The sequence below is a fragment of the Anarrhichthys ocellatus genome, unplaced genomic scaffold (assembly GCF_004355925.1).
Source record: "Anarrhichthys ocellatus isolate YVR2014 unplaced genomic scaffold, GSC_Weel_1.0 scaffold4, whole genome shotgun sequence".
Lineage (NCBI taxonomy): Eukaryota > Metazoa > Chordata > Actinopteri > Perciformes > Anarhichadidae > Anarrhichthys > Anarrhichthys ocellatus.
In genome coordinates this window covers 9,197,622-9,218,772 of record NW_022280034.1, presented here as the reverse complement: position 1 = coordinate 9,218,772, position 21,151 = coordinate 9,197,622, and the positions used below count along the sequence as shown (strand labels likewise).

At 41.7% G+C, this 21,151-nt stretch overlaps 2 protein-coding genes across 3 annotated transcripts; both read left to right on the top strand.

The window, feature by feature from the left end:
- Positions 1-2,490: 2,490 nt before the first annotated feature.
- On the top strand, positions 2,491-11,789 carry rundc3ab (RUN domain containing 3Ab). Of its 2 annotated transcripts, none has more exons than XM_031844161.1 (11): positions 2,491-2,843; positions 6,184-6,299; positions 6,740-6,867; positions 7,061-7,146; positions 7,232-7,321; positions 7,429-7,509; positions 7,645-7,810; positions 8,096-8,253; positions 8,407-8,526; positions 8,880-8,980; positions 9,116-11,789. In XM_031844161.1, the coding sequence occupies exons 1-11, from the start codon at positions 2,737-2,739 to the stop codon at positions 9,256-9,258; spliced, it is 1,296 nt and encodes a 431-aa protein (XP_031700021.1). In that variant the 5' UTR covers positions 2,491-2,736; the 3' UTR covers positions 9,259-11,789. The 2 variants fall into 2 exon arrangements, with proteins under 2 accessions (XP_031700021.1, XP_031700022.1); XM_031844162.1 differs by having other exon boundaries at positions 8,880-9,017; positions 9,116-9,206.
- A 1,525-nt stretch (positions 11,790-13,314) lies between these two features.
- Positions 13,315-20,671, top strand: LOC116380445 (protein FAM117A-like). Its single transcript, XM_031842368.1, has 8 exons — positions 13,315-13,992; positions 14,673-14,833; positions 15,543-15,638; positions 15,995-16,111; positions 16,746-16,874; positions 16,976-17,174; positions 17,942-18,104; positions 18,877-20,671. The coding sequence occupies exons 1-8, from the start codon at positions 13,869-13,871 to the stop codon at positions 19,166-19,168; spliced, it is 1,281 nt and encodes a 426-aa protein (XP_031698228.1). The 5' UTR covers positions 13,315-13,868; the 3' UTR covers positions 19,169-20,671.
- The last annotated feature ends 480 nt before the right edge of the window (positions 20,672-21,151 follow it).

The following is a 21,151-nucleotide window of genomic DNA, read 5'->3' as shown; positions in this document are numbered from 1 at the left end:
GGTCAGCAGAAGAAAATCACTTCTAGCTGCTTATATCTAATGTTAGCACTGGAAAACACAACATCAATATTTTTATTTCACAATCCCAGTGAAGTTGAGAAAATATTAGCTCTTTGCCAATGCTGCTTTACATTTTGACGAATCTTTTTTTTCTATCTCTTGTGAGCCCCCAGACATATGGAAGTGCGATAGACCTCCCCTTTAAGTTATAAGGGAAGATACCAAAGCTCTGCCCCCTGTTGCAAAAAAATATAAGCATTGCAAATTAAAATGTCCTCGCTGGTTTTTGCCACAAAAAAAATCAAATGAAATGGAACACATTATCAAGCAATTGTTTTTGACATTCAGACAATGTAGATCCTTTAAACCCGCAGGGAGACGAGGGTGGAAAAGCACATGACCCTTTCAGACCCTTAACACATACAGTCAATGCAAGACATTAAAATAATGCACAAACATTTTAGAACAGAGTTTGACTTGTTTATCATTGTTTTTCAGGACATTTGAAGTACATAAAGTGCATTATTGTGATACTGAAGGGGATGACATTAGTTTGCTACTTTGTTATCATGAATATTATACTCCAAGCATGGATTTATACGACACCGATCGTTGCAGGGGTGTCACTGTCCGACAAGAACAGAACTTCCTTTATATAACAGTACATTGCGAACAAAGAACTTTGTCTCCAGTCCAAAGCTCGGAAAATAAAATCTGCCAAAAATCAGGTGCCTTTTTAATGTTCACCCAACCAGAAAAAACTCATCAGAAATGATATTATCAAAAGCTTGAGCCCATACATCATTATATATTGAGCAATAAAACCGTTATCACATATAAAATCTGCTCAGGGAAACCAAACCAAAAACACCGGTGTCTCTGCATATTACATCTCTTTACTCCTAAATCTCATTTTAGATTACAGATTATAGTTGAACATTTCACAGCTCTGGTGTCAAAACACAACATGAAGCATTCAAACATACGGAGCACCAGACACATATATGCATGAGTGATTGCTCCTGCACCGCAGGACAAAAAGCCCAACCCCCACCCAGCAACGTGTGGTGGCAACCAGCTGTCAGTTCATTAGAGAGGAGAGGTTGGGGACCAAAGGGTCACCATTTGATGCCACTTGAATCAGTTCAGTTGGCTCCAGATACACGGTATCCTCATCTGGTAGCAGGAGACACCGCAGTGAACTCAGCAGACACTCAGATCTCCGTGGTCAACTCAGCAGACACTTGAATTTTAGTGCGCCTATATGCTGAAATTCACGGTAAACGCATTCAAACGGAACAGATCGGGAGCGAGCGAAGGACTTTGCAAAGTTAGCGGAGGGATTAACGTGAGATAACATCCGGCTTTCAAAATAAGATGTCAACTAAGCGAGAAACATTTACGTGAGACATCATCCGGTTTCCATAACAAGATGTCAACTAAGCGTATACCAGTGGCGGGCCGTGCATTTTATGCCTGGGCCTTCTGTGCTGCCCTACTACAGTTGAACAGCTACGGTGCAGATACATGAATCCGTGCATGACGGGACGCTGCGTCATTAACGGACAATGCACAGTCAAAATCAACGTAGTTAATACAATGACAACCACAAAGTCAGTCGAGCCTCTCCCCCAGTTGTATTTCGCCGGCCGGCGTTCGGTCGCAGCGTTTGGCGTTCGGTCGTCGTGTTCTTCCGTGCTATGGCGTCCTCAGGTTAGCGTAGCATAGCTCCAAACACCAAGATGCTCAGTTAAAATGTTAATATTCATTTCATCTTATTTCCACAAATGCAATTTGTATACGCTTAGTTTACATCCTATTTTGGAAACCGGATGTTGTCTGATGGTAATCTTTCCCGCTTACTTGACATCTTATTTTGAAAACAGGATGTTGTCTCACGATAATCTTTCCGCTAACTTTGCAAAGTCCTTCGCTCGCTCCCGATCTGTGCCGTTTGAATGCGTTTACCGTGAATTTCAGCATATAGGCGCACTAAAATGTAAGTATCTGCTGGGTTGACCACGGAGATCCGAGTGTCTGCTGACCTGACCGTAGTCAGGAGACGGCAAAAGAAGGGAGGGAGGAGAGTGAAGGGGAGCCTGAGCGGAAATTACAGGAGGAGGAAATGATCCAGCATGATGACTGTGGTGGTGCTGCTGGAGGTGATGATATCACTGGCATTGTACTGTAAAACCATTTACAGACTCTGTTGTTGAACAAGAAATGTAAATATTTAGCACTTGGTTATTAAACTAAATATCGGCCAGGTCAATGTATGTCAAATATATTTTATTTGCATAATATTGAAGTCCTACATGCAGAATAAAAATGTCAACGCTGTGTTTTAAAGCAGGAAACTATACCCTAAAAATGTGGATGTGTCACTCAAAACACTGAGGTGATTCGTCATGTTCAGTCATGATGAGAGCTGACCCAGTGACGTCATGATGAAGTCAAAAAGTAGGCGGGGGGAGAGAGAGAGAGAGAGAGAGAGAGAGAGAGAGAGAGAGAGAGAGAGAGATGTAATTCGGTCCTCTGTGTATAAGAGTAATAATAATAATGTATCTGATGTCCGAAGCTCTGTATCCTCCGCCGTAAGATAAAGTACCAGCGCCGGCTGTCAGCGGCTCTGGTGCGGCCCGGCAGCATCCTCTCTGGCGTCCGGGAGTGAATGAGGAGGGCCGGTGGCCGACAGGGAGCGGTCCTTTGAATTTCAGGGCTGCCTCCTCCTCCTGGATGGAGCCCGGCTGTGTGCAGGCAGCGATGGCCATGGGAGATGTCTCGAAAAAAGCGTCGGTTCGGAACGTGGCGGTGGAGCGAAAAAACCTCATCACCGTCTGCAGGTCGGTTTATTTTTATGGTTTAAGTGCATGTGCTCTGATATGAGTGGAGGATTTACTAGGTTAATGGTATTTATTATCTGTAGCAAGTGGGCATGTGTTATATGTTGTCTTTGGCTTTGGTGGTGTTTTTATTCTTACCATAGATAATAAACGCACATAAGACATATTTTGACATGCACGCTTACGTCATCCTCATAATAAGTCATTTTAATGAACTCTGTACCGACAGTGGGCCTGGACATATGAAGCCTGTATGTGCTTTCACGACCTTTTCATACAAACATTTATTTTTATTTTTATTTAATATACACAATCAGACAATCCACAGACTGGGCTCTCTGTGTGAGTTTAGCAATGTCATCTTTGTCAGTGCGGCTTACCCCCCCCCCCCGCGCTGATGGCGTGGATGCTATGACGACAACCTTCCTGGGGCAAGGACTAGCTGGCACCCAAGGGAGGCAGGGCGGGGAGACAGGGGGCTGTACATCAAGTCCTGATAGGACTTTGTGGGGTTTTTGAATGAGGGTTTGAACTAATATTGCCCTTTGACAAAGCTTGAACCCAAAGAGACATTAACATACTACATTCATGCTATATACAGTGTATGCAAAGACACAAACTATTACTACTGTGTTTACATTCATTTATTCTGCAACTTACTGAGGAGACTTTGAGGAAAATAAAACTTCTGTCAGATCCAGAGATGCTGTCTGTAGTTGAGTCTTATTTAAAATGTAAACAGCCACAGTTAAAGTCACATTTAAAGCTGCTATAATTCATGTTTTTATAATAACAATGGATGAAATGATGCGTAATGTGAACTGGGTCACTTGTAGTGACGAACCCGGAGACTTGGCAGTTTCAGCTCGTTGCTTTGATTTACTGGCCCTCAACTTTAGAATACTGTTTTGGTTCACTCTCACAGTCGTGACTCATAGTGTCATATAGGTGCAGACCGCTGGTTTGAGATAAATGGCTCTAAAATGGCTCAGCAAAAAATGACAGACACAGTTAGTTACTAGCTAGTGAATATAATGGATCATTTAGCAGCCAATGAGCCAGATATTTCCCTCAGGAGACTAAAATCAGAGCTAAAAAGAGGAGCAAATAGAACTTCCATTTATTGCAGGTTTAAATAAACATAAATCATGTCTCGTACACTTTGTGGCAATCAGCCTACTTGCTGATTTATTAAATGGTAGTACATGGTGATTTATGAAACAGATGTATAGCCTGCACTGTAGTGATAGATTCAATTAGATTTAGGCTTTTTCAAAACCAAGGTGCCGCTGAGCTTGGCAGTAAAATAAAAAGACAATACAAGCAGGATCTAATTCAGATTAAATAACCTCTTTTGATACAAAGATAATCAATGCTAGACACCTTAAAGAAATGTTGCTCTAATGATATAGTCATTAATTAATTGTAAAAGCGCAGTTAATGACTAAACCCTGGCTTTAGGTTCATGCTGTCTCTAAATATGCTGCTTGTTCTTCCAAGATTCAAGTCATTGATGTTCACGTCAAAGTCAAAGTCAAATAACTCATATCGGTTTCATGGGTCTATTTTAAGCCCAAGTCATGTGACTTCAGTCCACGGACTGGACATGTGGACTCCAGTCACATGTCCGGTCATACATTATGTTCTTGTATGTCAAACCACACATATTCACATACCTGGTGCAGGTGAACAAGACTGCACCTCCGCTGAGCCACTGACAAGCTTATCTGGGTCAAGTCATATCCCTGTTGTCTGTAATACGGTGAAAACACGGGGGATTGTGCAGCCAATTATTGTCCAGTATCTGGCCACAGTCAGAGCAGCTGAATGAGACATTGTTGCCTCTGGAACAATAGGGGGTGAAATCACTTGGCTCAATGGCCTGTTTGCATTGTCTTACGGACACACGCGCAAAAACAAGCAAACTGACAGTGTGTGTACCGTAAAATGCGTTTTACTAAGAAGTCAGCCAAACATGAGCACTCTCTATATCAGAAGTAGTGTCTCTCCATCTACTGCAGAGGTCATGTCGACCAGGGCTGTGGTCCATATTGCCCCTGTCACCCCACTGCAGGGGTGCGGACTCAAGTCACATGACTTGAACTCAAGTGCACTGTCCTTTAGACTCGACTTGACAAAATCAAAAAAGACTTGCAACTCAATTTGGACTTTAACACCAATGACTGCTGACTTCACTTGGACTTGAGCCTTTTGACTTAAAAATACTTGATACCTTCCCCAAAGCCTAAAGATGAAAAAGTATGTTGTTTAAAAAGTCAGACTTGGAATTTGACTCGGGACTTGACTTAGGACTTGAGTGCAAAGACTTGAGATTTACTTGTGACTTGCAAAACAATGGCTTGGGGGCACCTCTGCCCCACAGCATATCTCCTTGTCACTGGACAAATAGCATTTGGCAGGTGTTCTTCCAGCAAATGGACCTGCTGAATTATTTAGTCTCCCGGAAAATATTAAGTGGATTGGTCATTTTAGCAGAAGGATAATGTTGCCTTAAATAAACAGAATGGGTTGTTTATATGTAATGGCAGGAGGTCACCCCTTTAAATATGCAGGTACATTTTTACACTAAAATCCATTAGTTATTTATAATATCTAGCTGTGCTAGCCATCTATGAATGGCAATGTTGGTCACTCGGTCCGCCACTTTGGTCCAGAATGAAATATTTCAACAGCTGAATTTGTTACAGACATAAATGCTGCCCAAAATTTCAGTTTGTGACCAAATGCTTCTGACAGTTGTTATGCTTCAAACTGTTTGTCCTGGGGCATTTGGCTGAATTTGTTTTCCCAAATTATTAATATACTCAAAGTGTAAACCATATACAGCGAAGTGCATCATAAGAGCTGGCATCTTTATAACTTTGAAGGTATTACATCAGACTAGAGTCATAAGTTCAAGCTCTCCAGTTCCAAGTAAACTGAGTTGTTGGTTCTTCCTGAAAGCTTTTCATGAACGGCTTCCTTGCAGTAAATGGGTGAGTCAGCCGGATATGGATAATAGAGTGTGACTGTGGGCAGAAATCAATATCGACAAGAAAATATATGGGATAAACACATAGTGTGTATTTAACGTAGGTTCTGATTTAGATGCTTTTGATGTTATTTCACTTTCTTTCACTGTATTCATTATTCCTTACATGGACTTATGTGATTTCTTTTCATCCAGTAGCGATTCCAAAAAGTTAAATTATAGTTTGATCTATGAGGTGTTCCTCCAACATTAAACAAAGAAAGCAGTAATCCAATAATCTGTTCAATGACCCATGATGACTTTATTACTGGCAACCAAACTCTTTGCTTAACTCTTCTCTTTCTCTAGGTTTTCGGTAAAGACGCTGTTAGAGAAATACACAGCCGAGCCAATAGATGATTCCTCTGAGGAGTTCATCAATTTCGCAGCCATCCTTGAACACATCCTCAGCCACCGTTTCAAAGGTAATGAGCCGACAGGGAATTTGTCTGGGATTGACTGCATGTTAAAGAAAGTCAAAAAAAACATACTCAAATGCTGTTATAGATCATGGATTTTTAGAAGACAATAAAGTATCCATACTAACTTTGTCAATATTCAAAATTAAAAAAAGGAAATGAAGTGATTTGTCATTTGACATTAAGTAGAATACATTTAATTATCTCTCTCTACATTAATATTTTCTCTTCGCCTTTAAAAAAAAGTGCATAAAACAAATAATCTTTTTAAAATGGCAACAAGGTTGTTTTGATCAAACACGGTGGGCTTCCTCTCTTACTCTAGCTGCCCAAGACTCCACCCTCTGTCATCTGAAAGAAATAAACACGTTACATATGTCGACAGCTAAGTTCAACATATCAATACAACATAATATAACAATGTTCATGTGTTCACTGTCTTTTAGGCTCCGGCAGCTGGTTTGATGGTCAGAGGAGTTACTGGGACTACGTCCGTCTGTCCTGCGCTAAAGTCCCCAACAGCTGCATCGGCAGCATTGAGAACATGGAGAACATCAGCACCTCACGAGCCAAGGCAAGTTGTATAAACACACACAGTAATAATGGTCATAGAAAACTGAGAGGATATGCACACCTATTTTAGTCATTGAGCGTATTCAGTCACTTTCTGTGTTATTGTGGGGGTAGTGAAGATTTAAAAAAAATATATATATAATGGTCAAAATGGGTGTGTGTTCATTTCTTAACACCTTTTGCGACTCCTTCAGGGGCGAGCCTGGATAAGAGTCGCCCTGATGGAGAAGAGGCTGTCTGAATACATCGCTACTGCTCTGAGGGACAGCAGAACGACCAGGTTGGAGGCCACGCACGCACCTAACTATACGCCATCCCGACTAGAACCATGTTCTCACCTGCTTGTACTTGTCTCTGTGCTTTAGGAGGTTCTATGCAGAGGGAGCCATCGTGTTAAGAGAAGAAGCCACTGTCCTAACAGGGATGCTCATAGGTCTCGGAGCCATAGACTTCAGGTGAGGGGACTTGACCTGTATTCTAGGACATCTTATGCATCACACTGATTGTTTTAGACCGGTATGCATATTTCTTGACTTATATCTGTGTGGTTTCACCTCCATAGTTTCTGTCTGAAAGGGGAGGCCTTGGATGGGAAATGTTCTGCAGTGATTGACTACACACCGTACTTGAAATTCACACAAAGGTATGTTCAATGACACTGCGAAGAAAAAGCTTTATCACAAGAGATTTATTCTCCTCGTACCTTAAATACTTGGAAACACAATACACTTTGATGCTGAGGGCTTGAAAATAAATAATTTGACTGCGCCTGTTGTAGCTATGATTACCTGAGTGATGATGACGATCAGCAGAGTGTTGAAAGCAGCACAAGCGACGACAGCGTCCCCGAACACCCCTACATCCCTCTGGTCACAGACGAGGAGAGCTGGAGCACAAAGTGCCGCAAGATGGAGCAGAGGTTCAAGATTGTCAATGCTCAAAAGGTGTGCAGCCATATTTTTTTGTGTTTGAAAATACACAGGATTGTATTGTTTGAAGAAACTGTGTTTAAAAAGGTGTTAGTTAGTGTTATATGTTAAACATGGCATGTCAACTTTGAGTGTTTTTTGTGTTTACTGCAGAGGGTTGAGGAAAAGTGGGCACACCCCAAACTACGACATCACAAAATAATTTGTATAATACGCTGATCATCTCAGATGGACAATGTCTAATATGAGTGTCCAAGGGGTGGATATTTCCTTTCACTCAGTGTGGATGTGCGTTATCAGGGTTACCTGGAGGAGCTTGTGCGCCTGCGTGAGTCCCAGCTGAAGAGCACAGAAACAGAGAACAAGAAGCTAAAGGCCCGACTGGAGGAGCTACAGAGCCACAGCACACAGGAGAAGAAGGAACTGGAGGCCATAGTCCTGGAGCTTCAGGAGCAGCTGTGAGTGATGTGTAGACAGAGGGTGGTGTGGCACGCTTAAAACCACTGAATATAATACGCGTTTTCATTGGTTTAGTTGAAGGTTTTGACGTGTCTGTACAGGCCAGGATTTGATTGCTTCTTAGTAATATATTGTATCCTCGTGTTCGTCAGGACAAGCTTGATTCCCTGTGACTCCAAACACCTGGCCAAACACCTTTCAATCCCTTTGGTCAACCAGTGGCCGGCGCTGCAGCCATACAACAGCCAAGACGACGTCAAGCTGTTCCGCAGGTTCGTGTAACAGAACTTACATGCACACCACACTCTGCATTATATCGTCAACAAGCGTTTTTGATTGAAGATAATATTTAGTTATATTGACAAGGATGACGAGCAATACGGTTATTTCCTGCTTCTGGATGGATCGTATATATTTATATATATGAAAAACAATTTCTTAGGATAACTGACATACACAACAAAAATATACTGTAAATTTGCACACTTTTAATTTAACAATCAACTCTGGAAACATAATACATGCCAATATGTACCACAATCCCCCTCACACACACACACAATTTTCCTGGCTGCTCTCATGCTGTCTTGTTACCTCCTTAATTTGTCCTTCTGTTGATCTTTAGGAGGAGTTTCCCCAGCACAGAGCTGCTGTCCGTAGAAATCAGCCTGGATTCAGACTCTCGGAGGACTGAGGGGAGACAGAATGGAGGAGCCTGGAGCACAGGTGACATTTTGCACAATAGGTTCTGATAAGATAATAAGTGAGTAAACACACACACATACACACACACACACACGCACACACACACACACACACTTGATTTGACCCACTTTTTGTATGACTGTCCCACCCCTTCAGAAAAGGACTACACTCCCTCCATGATGGGCCTCTGTGGGTCCTTGGCCTCCCTCCGGAGCTGCAAGTCTCTGGCTAGCCTCAAGTCCAGCGAGTGCCTGGTCAACATCAGCACAGAGAGCAGTCCTGCCCTCTCTCCCAGCTAGGGGGCGCCAAAGACGCACTGCCAACAACTTAACTGACACTGAGACAATTCAACGTGAATACAAAAAGACTGCTTTTGGGAGGTGGACAAATGCTCTCTTATGTGGCCCTTCTTTGAGTCCCTTTACCTTTACGCTCTGAGCCTGGCGCTGTCTTGACTTACACCTTTTAAGCATTTGTTAAAAAAGAGTAGCTTCTCTGTCTGGGACTGTCCAACAAAGATGCAGGAAGAGCTGCTTTACTGCCAGACAGCCTCCTGCAGTTTCACTCTCTCTAATTGTCTTGACATGATTAAGTCTCCTGGAATGCAAACATCATGAAGCTTGATTTTGTGCAATTACAGTCACATCTGTACTGGTCACATTCATACTCACTGTAGGGTTGTCCTGTATGTACTTGTCCATTTGTCTGTGTCTTATCAGTCTGTTTGTGTATCTTATTATGCCTCTTGCATAATACTGGCAGCGCAGGGTGGATGAGCTGTTATAATCTTTTAGGGAACAGAAACAATGGTTTGCCATATTATATTACACTATTATGAGAGAGATAAAAAAAGAGAGGCTTGTACTGTGCTGAGTGGCCCAGAGAGATTTATGATGATTATTTGGAATTAACAGAAGAAGCTTTGTGATATTTGGATAAATGATATGCCTTTTTCAATCAGACAGTAGGTTAGACACAGATTTTAGGATGTGACACTGTCAGGCTACAAAGGTTTGCAGAGCCATTACAGTGTGAACATTAAAAGCAGACTTAATATCTATTGCATACAAATGCAAAAGTGTATTATGACTATGCAGAATGAGTGTCTTCATTGTCTTTTTCTACAAACCTGGCTTGATAGAGTAGTTTTAGCAGGAGAGAAATAGTGAATGTGCGACGTGTGAGCGTTTGTCGTTTTAATTTTTGGCTCTTTTTTTCCTCTGTTCTTTTTTGTATTTTAATTAATTTCATGACATAGTTGCTTGTATTATTTACCGTCATGTAAATTGCAATCTTATGAATTGCTGTTGAAAGTTGGGATATATTGTCTCATTTAAAAACTGCAATAAAACTGCCTTTTTTTGAAACATTAAATGTTGGTAAATGCAATGGTTGTGCATGTTCGGGGGGTTTTCGCTGTAGCGATGGTAATGTCAGCCGGTCGGTTCACCACTTTGGTCCAGAACATCTCAACAACTATTGGGTGTGTTGCCATGAAATTTTACAGTCATTCATGTTCCCCACAAAATGTATTCTATTGACTTTTCCAATAGCGCTGTTGACACTGTCAATTTGTGCTTTTATTTAACCCTGTGTCCAAATACGTGTAAAACTAATGACATCCATGGTCCCCAGAGGATGAATCCTAATGGCTTTCATGATTCCCTGACTTTTCCACCGCAAGCAGGTCAAAGTTTTCACTTAGTGAAATATCACATCTACAACTGACTTTCATTTTCCCAGGTCTTTTTCCTATAGCGCCGCCATGAGGTTGAATTTTGTCAAGAACTGTTTTACGCTACCAGCATAACTAATCCCAATTCCATCAGCCTCAGCTGCACTCTGTGTTTAGTGTTAATTCGTAAATGTTAGCCTGCCAACACGCGAAACTAAGATGGAAAACACAGTGAAGTTTAAACCAACAAAACATCTCGATCTACGTTAGCATTGTCGTTGTGAGCATGTTAGCACGATGAGGTTAGCATGTAACACATGGAGCTGTAGACTCTTAGTCTTGTTCGTTCATGAATTGCCTCCACATTTACAGTCAACAGCATCATTTTCTTGCAAGTCTTGACATTTTGCCGCTCAGAAACTGCAGTGTCAATTCATTACTAACCTGATCAGACACAAAAAACGAATGTGAAGCAAAATAGAATTGGCTCTAAATGAATAGCTGACATCACAACAATTTAACTTACTGTATGTCCAAGAAACTGGACACACGCTCTCTCCCCCTTTGCAGAGGTCACTTTTTGTTTTCATGCCCTCCTTTTAGCTTAACTTTGTGAAGCCGGACATTGTCTCTCCTTAAATGGGTCTGAAATATCTTATGCGAGGTCATAGGTTAGGATCATTCATTCATTAACACAGACAAATACACAGAGCTAAACAAACAGCAGCTGAAGGTCCTTTGGTAAACGCTGGACATGCATTATAGGAGATACATTCCTGATCGACATACTGTGCAATTAACTGCCTGGCTGTAAAATAAATGGATACCGGAGGGTGGGGGAAAGTTGGTTTTAGTTATCTGGCTTTGTCGTTGGCTGTTTTGTAAAAGTGACATCAATTGTTGGGTGCAGCTGCTCATCTTGCACTAGATAGATGAGCAGGCTGCTAGACACATGGTTAAGCACTTCACCCCTCTGTGATGAAGCAAATTCACTCCCGTTATGGTGTGCCAGAGGCAGGAGTGTGTTATCTAAGCGTGGACCGAGGTCTCGTTTAAGTAAGTGCACATTTTGGACGAGTTTGGGGTGGGTGAGGGGACAATGGGAGCCTTAGCACTGGTCTAGGATGTGTCGCTAAAAGTTCATGCCATGTTATCTCTACACCCTTCTCTTGTCTGACCATTGGCACTCCCTTTTACAAAGTGTCTGGACATTTATCTCCAAACACGCAGACCCATGCACACCCAAAAACCACTTCACAGTCCACCCAGATGGTGCACACACACCCATCTGGGATGATTTAATAGGCCTCAGGATAGTATGATGAAATAATTAGAGAATGAAGGTGATGATGAAACCATACCAGTTTTAAAAATATATATATATATTATAGCCCATTTACTACAGATCACATATACTTTATATATATACAATTTTATGTTTTAGAATATTGATCATATTTCCCTACTGGTATCCAATGGTCTCCATAAATGTATTGAATAATATTTTGTGATATGAAAAATCTATTATTTACCCCTGAAATTTGCTTTGGTTGTGAAATACATTATACTTATAAGTCTGCATTAATTTTTGTCCAATCACATTATTGGTATGAGGTAATTCAGCGCAGACTCTTCAAATCAATCTTGTATATTGCATCACCATACAACGATAGTGTGACACTATTAAAAATGGATGTGGGCCTGATGCTCTCTGGGATGGAAATAACACTGGTGAGAATAGTTACTTTAGTTAGTTTACTTAATTCAAGGTTGCAATACCACAGTGCAAAAATACTCTGTTACACGTAACACCAAAATATACTTAAAGTACCAAAAGTAAAAGTACTCATTATTCAGAATTACCAACTTTAGAAAAATGCATTAATATTACATTACTATTGGTATTACTAATGTTGCAGCTAGTAAAGGTGGAGCTAATTTCAAAAACTTGAAATACTTCCGGGTGGTTTAATCATTTGTATTTTGTATCAATAATCTGCAAATTAACTTTAACAACAAATGTCAAATAAATGTAGTGGAGTAAAAAGTACATTATTGGCTTCCAAAATATAGTGGAGTAGAAGTATTAAGTAGTGTAAAATGGATATACTAGTAAATTAAAAGTACCTTAAAATTGTACTGAAGTAAATGAAGTATTCCACCACTGAAACTAAGTTTCATGAGTCTACACAGTTGTTTTCATGCTGTAAAATGAATGTACACCAAGGTAGGAAAAACACATCAAACACAAAATCTCAAATTGTATAGCATGTATTTGAATATAGACAGAAAAATATAAAGGCTTCATGATTTGTAGTTAAAAAAACAAACAAAAAACTATTTAAATACATGGACCAAAATGGTAAACTAGTTACTTCAACCCTCAATTAAGTTTTAAAAAGTAATCCATGCAATTTCTGTGTCGCAATTAACAGTTGTAACTGTCCATTTACAGACCTCAAACGCTTTTATGCATTATGACAAGTTTTACGGTGAAAATCAGTTAATATGAGATATGGATTGGGGGCGGTGACAGCAACTACATTGTCTGAAGGATTGACGGATTGATGGGAAACTATCCAATAGGATTGAAGTCGGGGGCTCCATCAACCAATCAAAAGTGAGACGCCAAGTCGGACCCCGCCCTCCATATAATTAAATCCACTCCAGCGTGGTGGTGGAGGTGTTTGGAGTTAGGACCAAGAACGCGTAGTGGGGAAATACAAGTGTGGACTTTCTGGGCCATTAAAAATACTCTCCAGCCCGACAGAACTAAAATGAAGTACACGTCCGGGCTCTCGCAGAAGACGTAGGAGTTGACGTGAAAGTGACTTTTTTTGAAACTGGAGCTGCTTCCTCGTTCGACAACGGGGTGAAATATCTCAACATCCTCACAAAGAAACTTTGCTTGCTAGGCTGCTAACTCGCACACAAGCCAGAGAAAAAAAAAAGAAAAAAAAAAAAAAGTATGATCACCGCCGAAGACTTTGTCACACGCAGTCTGTAACGTGTCGTCTGTCGAGCTAAGCGGTACTGGCGGTTGTATTTACACTGAAATGGTGTCTTTATTACTGAAGACTGACTTTTGTAACGGTTTTTAGTAGTCATCATCACCAGTGGAGGAAGGGTTGCAGCTGGTATTTTAGCCACCACCACCAGGTCTCCACCAGGCTGCACATCCACCTTTTTATCTTACAGTTAGTTAGGAGCTGAGTAGTCCCGGATTCTGCCAAGATGTCTGGCCGAAATGGAGTCGGACAGATCCGAGGAGCTACTTTAGGTCCACAACCCTTAAAGGCGACTATTCCCTATCAGCTGACCAGCAAGTCTCGACCAAACCGGAGAGATGGCAAGTCAGGTACGAGCTCAACACCTGTCACACTGTATGGATCACATAGTGGATGAATGTGTGTGTAGAATAAAATATGATGGCATGATGGGAAAAAAATGCAGATGTGGTCGACTTAATGTGTGATTTCACAGTAGCTATACCACCGATAACTGGTTTCAAACTTGAGATGAGCAAAACCCCCAGTGATTGGGAAACGAATGTAGCTGGACAGCATCCATAAAACAAACTGTAATGTCAACAAGGAAGTCACTGCAGCCTCTCTATCTGTAACATGACATGTGAGTGTATCTGCATGTCAAAGTGCTCTCCTATCAACTAAAATGCACTTTATATAAGAAGCACAACATGATTATATAGTAATACTGATGATTATTACCATATAGATATGATTATAGCTGCCATTCATTATTATTATTGATTAATCAGGGAAATACCTTGTTGATGAATATATTTTCAACAATCACGTTAGACAAATAAAACAGGAAATGTAATATTTGTGAGGCTGAACGTTTTTTTCAAATTGAAATAATTAGTTGTTTCTGGTATGTCGGTGCAATAATAATGATTTATTAAGTCCAACATTGGCGCATAAAGCTACAACATACTTACTTGCAAGCTTAAGACATAACAGGATAAGTTAATCTGTTGGTGCATGTTGAATAAAAAAAGGTGACTCCTTCTGACAGCCGGAAAGCCCAAACCGCAACAGCTGAGCTCTGGCATGAGGCGGACATTGTCTCTCGATGCCATCATCGGGCCGTACCTGCAGGGACACTGGCCCAAAGAACCAGAGGGCCAGAGCAGCAGCAGCAGCAGCAGCCTGCCCCGCAAGGACAAGTCTACCCAGGTCAGCTCCAGATGCAGAATATGTGATCGTAATAATGCTGAAATGAATGGAATGCATGATCTCACCACACACGTTTCCATATTTAGAGTTTTGTTTTCTAAGTCGTCAATGAGATTCAGGTCATGTCAAAAGAATAGCGTTTAGTTTTAGATGAGAAGAAAGTTGCTGGGAGAGGGAGGGAGGGAGGGAGGGAGTGTCCGGTGCTTGCATAGCTATTGCAGAGTGAGAACCACAGCCATGAGAACAGGCCCTGAAGTCGTCTAATGAGTCCATTCTGGCTGCACCCATCCTCTGCTCAGTGTGCAGGCACTCGCCACTGCTCTTCGGTTGCCCACATCCCCCCCCCCCCCCCCCCTCTCTTTGTTTTTCAGTTTCTCTTACTCTATCACTCGTCGTGATGTGCAAAGAGAGTCTGTGGGTGTGGATAGTGTGATGTGGCTGCAGATCAGACTTTTGAGCATGAAACGCTTTGCCAAGTGTGCAACTTTGGTGTAAGAGGGTGTGAAATCCTGATCTGTTGTGTGACTGAAACGTAACAGTTTCCAGGCTTTCATTTGATTTTGACATTATTACTAGGCAGCTTAAGGCTACATAAGCTTAATAAATAAATAAATATATATCTCTCTCTCTCTACCTCTCCTTATTTACTCTTCACATGGGAACTTATTTGAGAAGTGTAAGTTCTTATGGTCGCTTTCTTCCTCCCCAGACCCCAGACTCGTGGTCCGAGAAATCCCAGAGGCAGAGAGGTAGCAGCAGCCACAAACGCTCGGCATCATGGGGCAGCGCGGAGCATCTGCGAGAGGTGAGTCTCTAACATCCAGTTTAACCAACACACACACATGGTTGTTTCAAACACGCATTGAGTAATACAGGCCAAGAGAGAGCAAGCTCTTGAAAAAGGCCTGACTCAATTACTTTGATGCATTGGGCAACAGGAGACCAAATTATCTCATCTACAACGAAACTTCTCTTTTTCGACAAGCTTTCAGGAGCCTTATTCTTAAACGAAGTCTTTTTTAACTACAGATTATCACTACTACAAAGCTAGCGTGCTTGAGACGAGACCCCTTGTGTGACGTTTGCACCGTTTAAAGACTTCCCCTGCGTGTGTTTGTGTGTGCAAGCTGATTGACTGACAATAACCTCTGTTCATTGCAGATCGCTCAACTAAAACAACAGCTGCAGCAGCGCAGCAAACCTGCAGTCTCAGGGGGGCATGACAAAGACCGCCAGTGTGGCTATCGTCAGGGGAGCTGTAGCCTAGGAAATAATCGGGTACCTTAGCATCATCACCACACACAAACACACTGCACTACTCGCTCCATACGTGCAAGTGTGCGCACACGTTCTGCAGACAAAGTCGACAAAGATATGTCTTCATCAGTGCAGCCTCGTCTGCCTTCAGACGAGTATCACTGATTGCCTTTATGAGTGTGCACTAGACGGTGCGGCGCATCGCAGGAAGTGAATTAAATAAAACACAGAAGCAACAGGAAGTCCACTATATCACGTAGTTTCTGCTTTTCAGAACGAAATGCGTAGTTCTGCTTTTCAGCGCAGCTGGTCTGCACTTGTCTTCTTGCGTGGTGCCACACTCCACTGAGCTGAGGCGCTTTCAGACCAAATTGTGGTGACATAACAAACCAAAGAGGAAGATTACAAACCTGATTTGTACCTTTTTATTTGTGGGGGGGCGGGGGTTTCATAAGCTTTGGGAGCTGCATAAGATTGCTTCAGAATGTGTTTTCAGTGATAAAGTTTATTAACACAGCACTCGTCATACAAGGAAGGCAGCTCAAAGATCCTCACAATAAGAGCAAACACGAAAAACCGACGAGACGACTGTACACGACAGCGTCTGATCTGTTAAGCGGCTTAGATTCCATTGAACTTGTTTTTGTGTCCTCAGACTCAGCCAATTTCCATCCCCCTCCCTCCCCTGTCAACACTGGTCCCCCGACTGCGCTGCAGTGTGGAGGGCCTCAACCAGGAGCTGGAAGGCATGTTCATCTGCCAGCCTCTGCATCCTCAGCACAGGGTAACTGTCCCCTCCACACATAGTACACTCGTGAAAATATTCAGCAGGAGTTCTGCTTTTAAAGGAAAGGCTGAAGGGTTTATGTGTTTCCGTCTTGTCAGCTCCTTGAGGTTCCAGACGGTCACCGGGCTCCGGTGCCTCCGCAGAGCTGCAGCAGTGGATCTCAGAGTGACATGGCCACCACACCTTTGTCCTCATCTTCCTCCTCCTCCTCCTCCTCGTCCTCACCCAGCTCCTCTCCAACAAACATCTCCACCTCCCCACCCCACCTCCAAGATGCACCACTGGATCTGCACCAAGGTTAGCTAAGTATAGGTGTAATGTGTCAGTTCGCTGGCTGCAGGTTTCATGGTGGTTTGATTAACTCATAAATGGGATTGTTTGTTTCTCCAATATCCGATAACCATTATAAATTCATAAAAGAAAAGAAACCCGGCCCTCCCCCAATCAATGCACCACCAACCTAGACTCCCAAAACAAACCCCAAGGATCCTACATTATGTTGGTAACAAAATCTGTACACAACATTACTTTGTTTTCTTAAAGTTCATGTTGATGGAATTATCTTGTGATGCGCTGACTGCAGTCACACTTTCTTACCAAGCAAGAGGAGCTCTTTTGTTGCTTAAATACTGTACATGTGCATACTTATTGTTTACACTATTGTATGACACATTTATATTATTTCTGATGACTGAATATGTAAAAAGTTTATTTGCCATTTTGTCTTTTTCACTTCTAAATTGATTGAGTCATGTCTAAGCCATGGATTTATCTTTTATATTCAAAACAATCTTCAACCCGTGGCCACTATTTTAACAAAACTAAAATCCTTACTGTTGACATTCATTCATTTACGGCTCAGAAACTACAGTAACACTAAAATGTATTTAGTTTCTGCAGGAGTTGAGATGAACCAAGCTAGTTTATTTTATATTTATTGTATTTATGAAGTAAAAGTAACTGTAAGTAATGTGCACATATTTGTTAAATCTTGTTGTCCTCAGAGGTTTTGCCTACAGAATCTTTGATTATATTGACATTCTTTCCGCCCTGGTGTTCATCAGACGGTGCGGAGATGTGCCTCCTGTCTCCGTTCTCCTCCCAGAACGAGGCCGATGTCTCCCTGCCTCTGCTGATGTCGTCGTCACCGGGGCCCAACAAGAGTTGCTGCTTCCAGAGAGAGCCACCAGAGGGCTGCGAAAAGATCCGAGTCTGGGAGGAAACCAGGTACGAACTGACAGACTTCACGCTCATGTTTCCTCTGAACCATACCTATAGTCGTCACCAGCTTGAAGAAGCTCTCCCCTGTAAACACACTCTGATGTGTTGCATGGGTGGGGTCCCTCTAAACTAGACCAGTTACTTAGTACACTATTGTTTTAGATGTTTTTCATACCTCTCCTCTAAAAAAAAAAACATGTAGTAACAAAGGGCTGTTTGAGCAATAACGTGACTCACTGCTCCATCCCAAATGTTGTTTGTCAAACGAGGTGTGTGGCCGCCCTCTGCTGGTGATCCTCGTGCAATCCATTTGCCCTTCATTTATATAACGACCAGACACGACCAGCCATTTAATCAGTGCGGTAGAGCCAATTTGATTAAAGCTAGGCATTTAACACATCCTCTTTTCTTAAATGTTCAAAGCAGTAGGGTGCAGCCACTGCGCTTATTGTTACTACAACACTATACCATGAATGCTGCCTGCTTTTACTGTATATTATGTGAAATGAAGATGCAATACTTCTTGCTACAGTTTCAATCCAAAACTTGCTGTTGTCATGATGTTCCTGTAGAATACAGCCTGGCCCACTAGAGACGTGTGGGTTCTAGTCATGAGGTGTGGATACTTTTTAGTTTATTTGTCAGGGACAAGTATACTTATCGTTACCTCGACAGTCACAAAAACAATGTCAGCCGTGCTGAAGATGTGTATGTGGACAAACCTCATTTCTCTTATACTCAGTTAGTTTCTTATCGTCCCTCTCCTCTCATCCTATAGCACTCCACGCCAACACAAGCCAGCCCTCTTCTCCTCCTGCCCAGACCCCAACAAGGTAAACTTCACCCCCCATGGGGGCTCAGCCTTCTGCCCCGTAAGCCTCCTCAGGCCCCTGCTCCCCTCCATGGACCTGTTGTTCCGCAGCCTTGCCATCTCTCCAGCAGACGGTTGCTCGGGCCAGGAATTGAGCTCCTGCCAGGCAACGTCGTCTGGCAACCGGGCAGCTCCTCCAGATGCTCCCTCCACCTCCTCTGTTATGGGAGAAAGCTCCGGGGAGGGCCTCGCGTTCTGATTACAGCTGCCGAGGCACAATGCAAATATTTCTGTCGTCTGGGACAGATTTGTTGCTTTATTTTAGGAGAGGACCATCCCTTTTCTATCGAGGTTTAAAATAATCTTATGTTGAAAAATAATATTGGGGAAAAAAATAATTAATATCTTACTCAAACGCAATCCAATGGATGTGCTTTCTGAGCTACTTGTTTTGGGTGTCCGGGCATTTTTTGATATTTCTAAATTAAGCTGTCATTTCATAATCCAAAGATTTATATTTTTTTCGCCAAACACAAGTGTGAGATATACAGGGCTGTCTTATTCCACTCTTAACTCTGAAATGTGTTTTGTTGGAGGACCGGCCCCCTCACATGCTTCACATATTTCTGTTTCCCCAAAGAAGCCACGGCACACACTTATATTTTACCGGTTTTTAAACTCTTGACTGCTGTGCGTCATCTCTGTCCAAAATGTTAGCAGTCTGGGTCAAGTAAGAAAAACCCTCCCCAGATAAATTTGCTTGTTTTTAAGTATTCAAAGATATTTATCTGCAATTCTTTTTACCTAACTTGACCTTGCACCTGTTGCTGGTGTACAAAGCACGACAAATCAGTTGGGTATTTTTTATTTACCCGATTTAAAACTTTAAAAAAAAAAAAGATCCAATGAAATCACATTTTGATATTGTAGACTGAAGGGAATTGTCCAGTTGTTGGACTTGGGTAGCATCACTATCTAAATGCTTCAGCTCATTCATTCCTGCTTTAAAAGTTGTACAGATGTTATTTTGTTGTCATCTTGTTTACTGGGAAAAAAAAGTAACTTTTTCATGTGTTAATGGATAAAAAAAAAAAAAAAAGAGTTCTGTTAATCCTTGATGTTGTAGATGTCTGCTTGATGGTGTGTTTATATTTTGGAGGTTTCACAGCCTAGTTGACTACCTAACCAGTAGTGGTGTAGATTTGTCCTCAATGTTTCTCTGAAGATGTTCGTGTTCTTCTGCCAAGCTGACAAGTTGATGTTCAAATAGTTTTATTTCTCGTAGACATGTTTGCACAAATTGAACTGCTGCTTTCGAGTCGCAATTCTTATTTTTTTATATTCACTTTTGTACTTTTAAGAGTAGTAATGTGTATTTTCTACATCTTTTTTTCAATTACCTGCAACATAAGCTAAAAAAACAAACCTGTTCCTTTTAGTTTTGTTTTGTCAATATAGTTGAGGCCTGTGTTATACTGTATCGGGTGGATTTTTATGCACTTCCAGGAGAGGGTTTTTAGTCTTGGGTTTGTCTCTGACAGGAGTTTTTTGTTTGCGTGTGTGCATGTGGATGGAAAGTTAACTATAGTATGATTGTTTGACTTATAGTTTTAGTGTCCTGGTAAAATACTGATTGATTGAAACATTGTCTTTTTTTCCAAATAAGCCTCAATTTCGATGTTTTATGAATCTGTGTGGATGCTGGGCGATGTGCTGTTATCTCAGGTTCTGTGTTCTGTCCACATAAATATATGATTGATAATGTGTTGTCATGGTGATTTATTAAACTAGTTTGAAGTCCTAATTGCACTCATCTGAATGTCCAATGTCTGCAGAGAGGTGTAGCACCTGTAGTCCCGTGATCTTAGGACAAGCTCTGTTAGCTCACTCATTTTATATTCGTCCCCTATTCTGCCAGGTGTACATTGCTGTCAGATGATCCAGATGTTCACCGTTTACAAAAAAATAAACTTCCATGGTGACACTGTTTAAACGGTGAACATCTGAAAGTATGTATGTGGCTCATCACGCATCTTTCCCTCATAGATTGGATTGAAGTCGGGTTCTACAAGATCTAAACGAAAGTTGAGGCTGTTCTGGAGCTTTCAATCCCATAACATGATCTTCCTTGTTATCGTAAGACGCGTTTAAGTCCATATGGAAAAAAATAAATCCGCTAAGTGCTCAGAAAAAAGGGACCTTTAAGACCGACAATTCTATGACAACTGGGCAAACGGCTGCT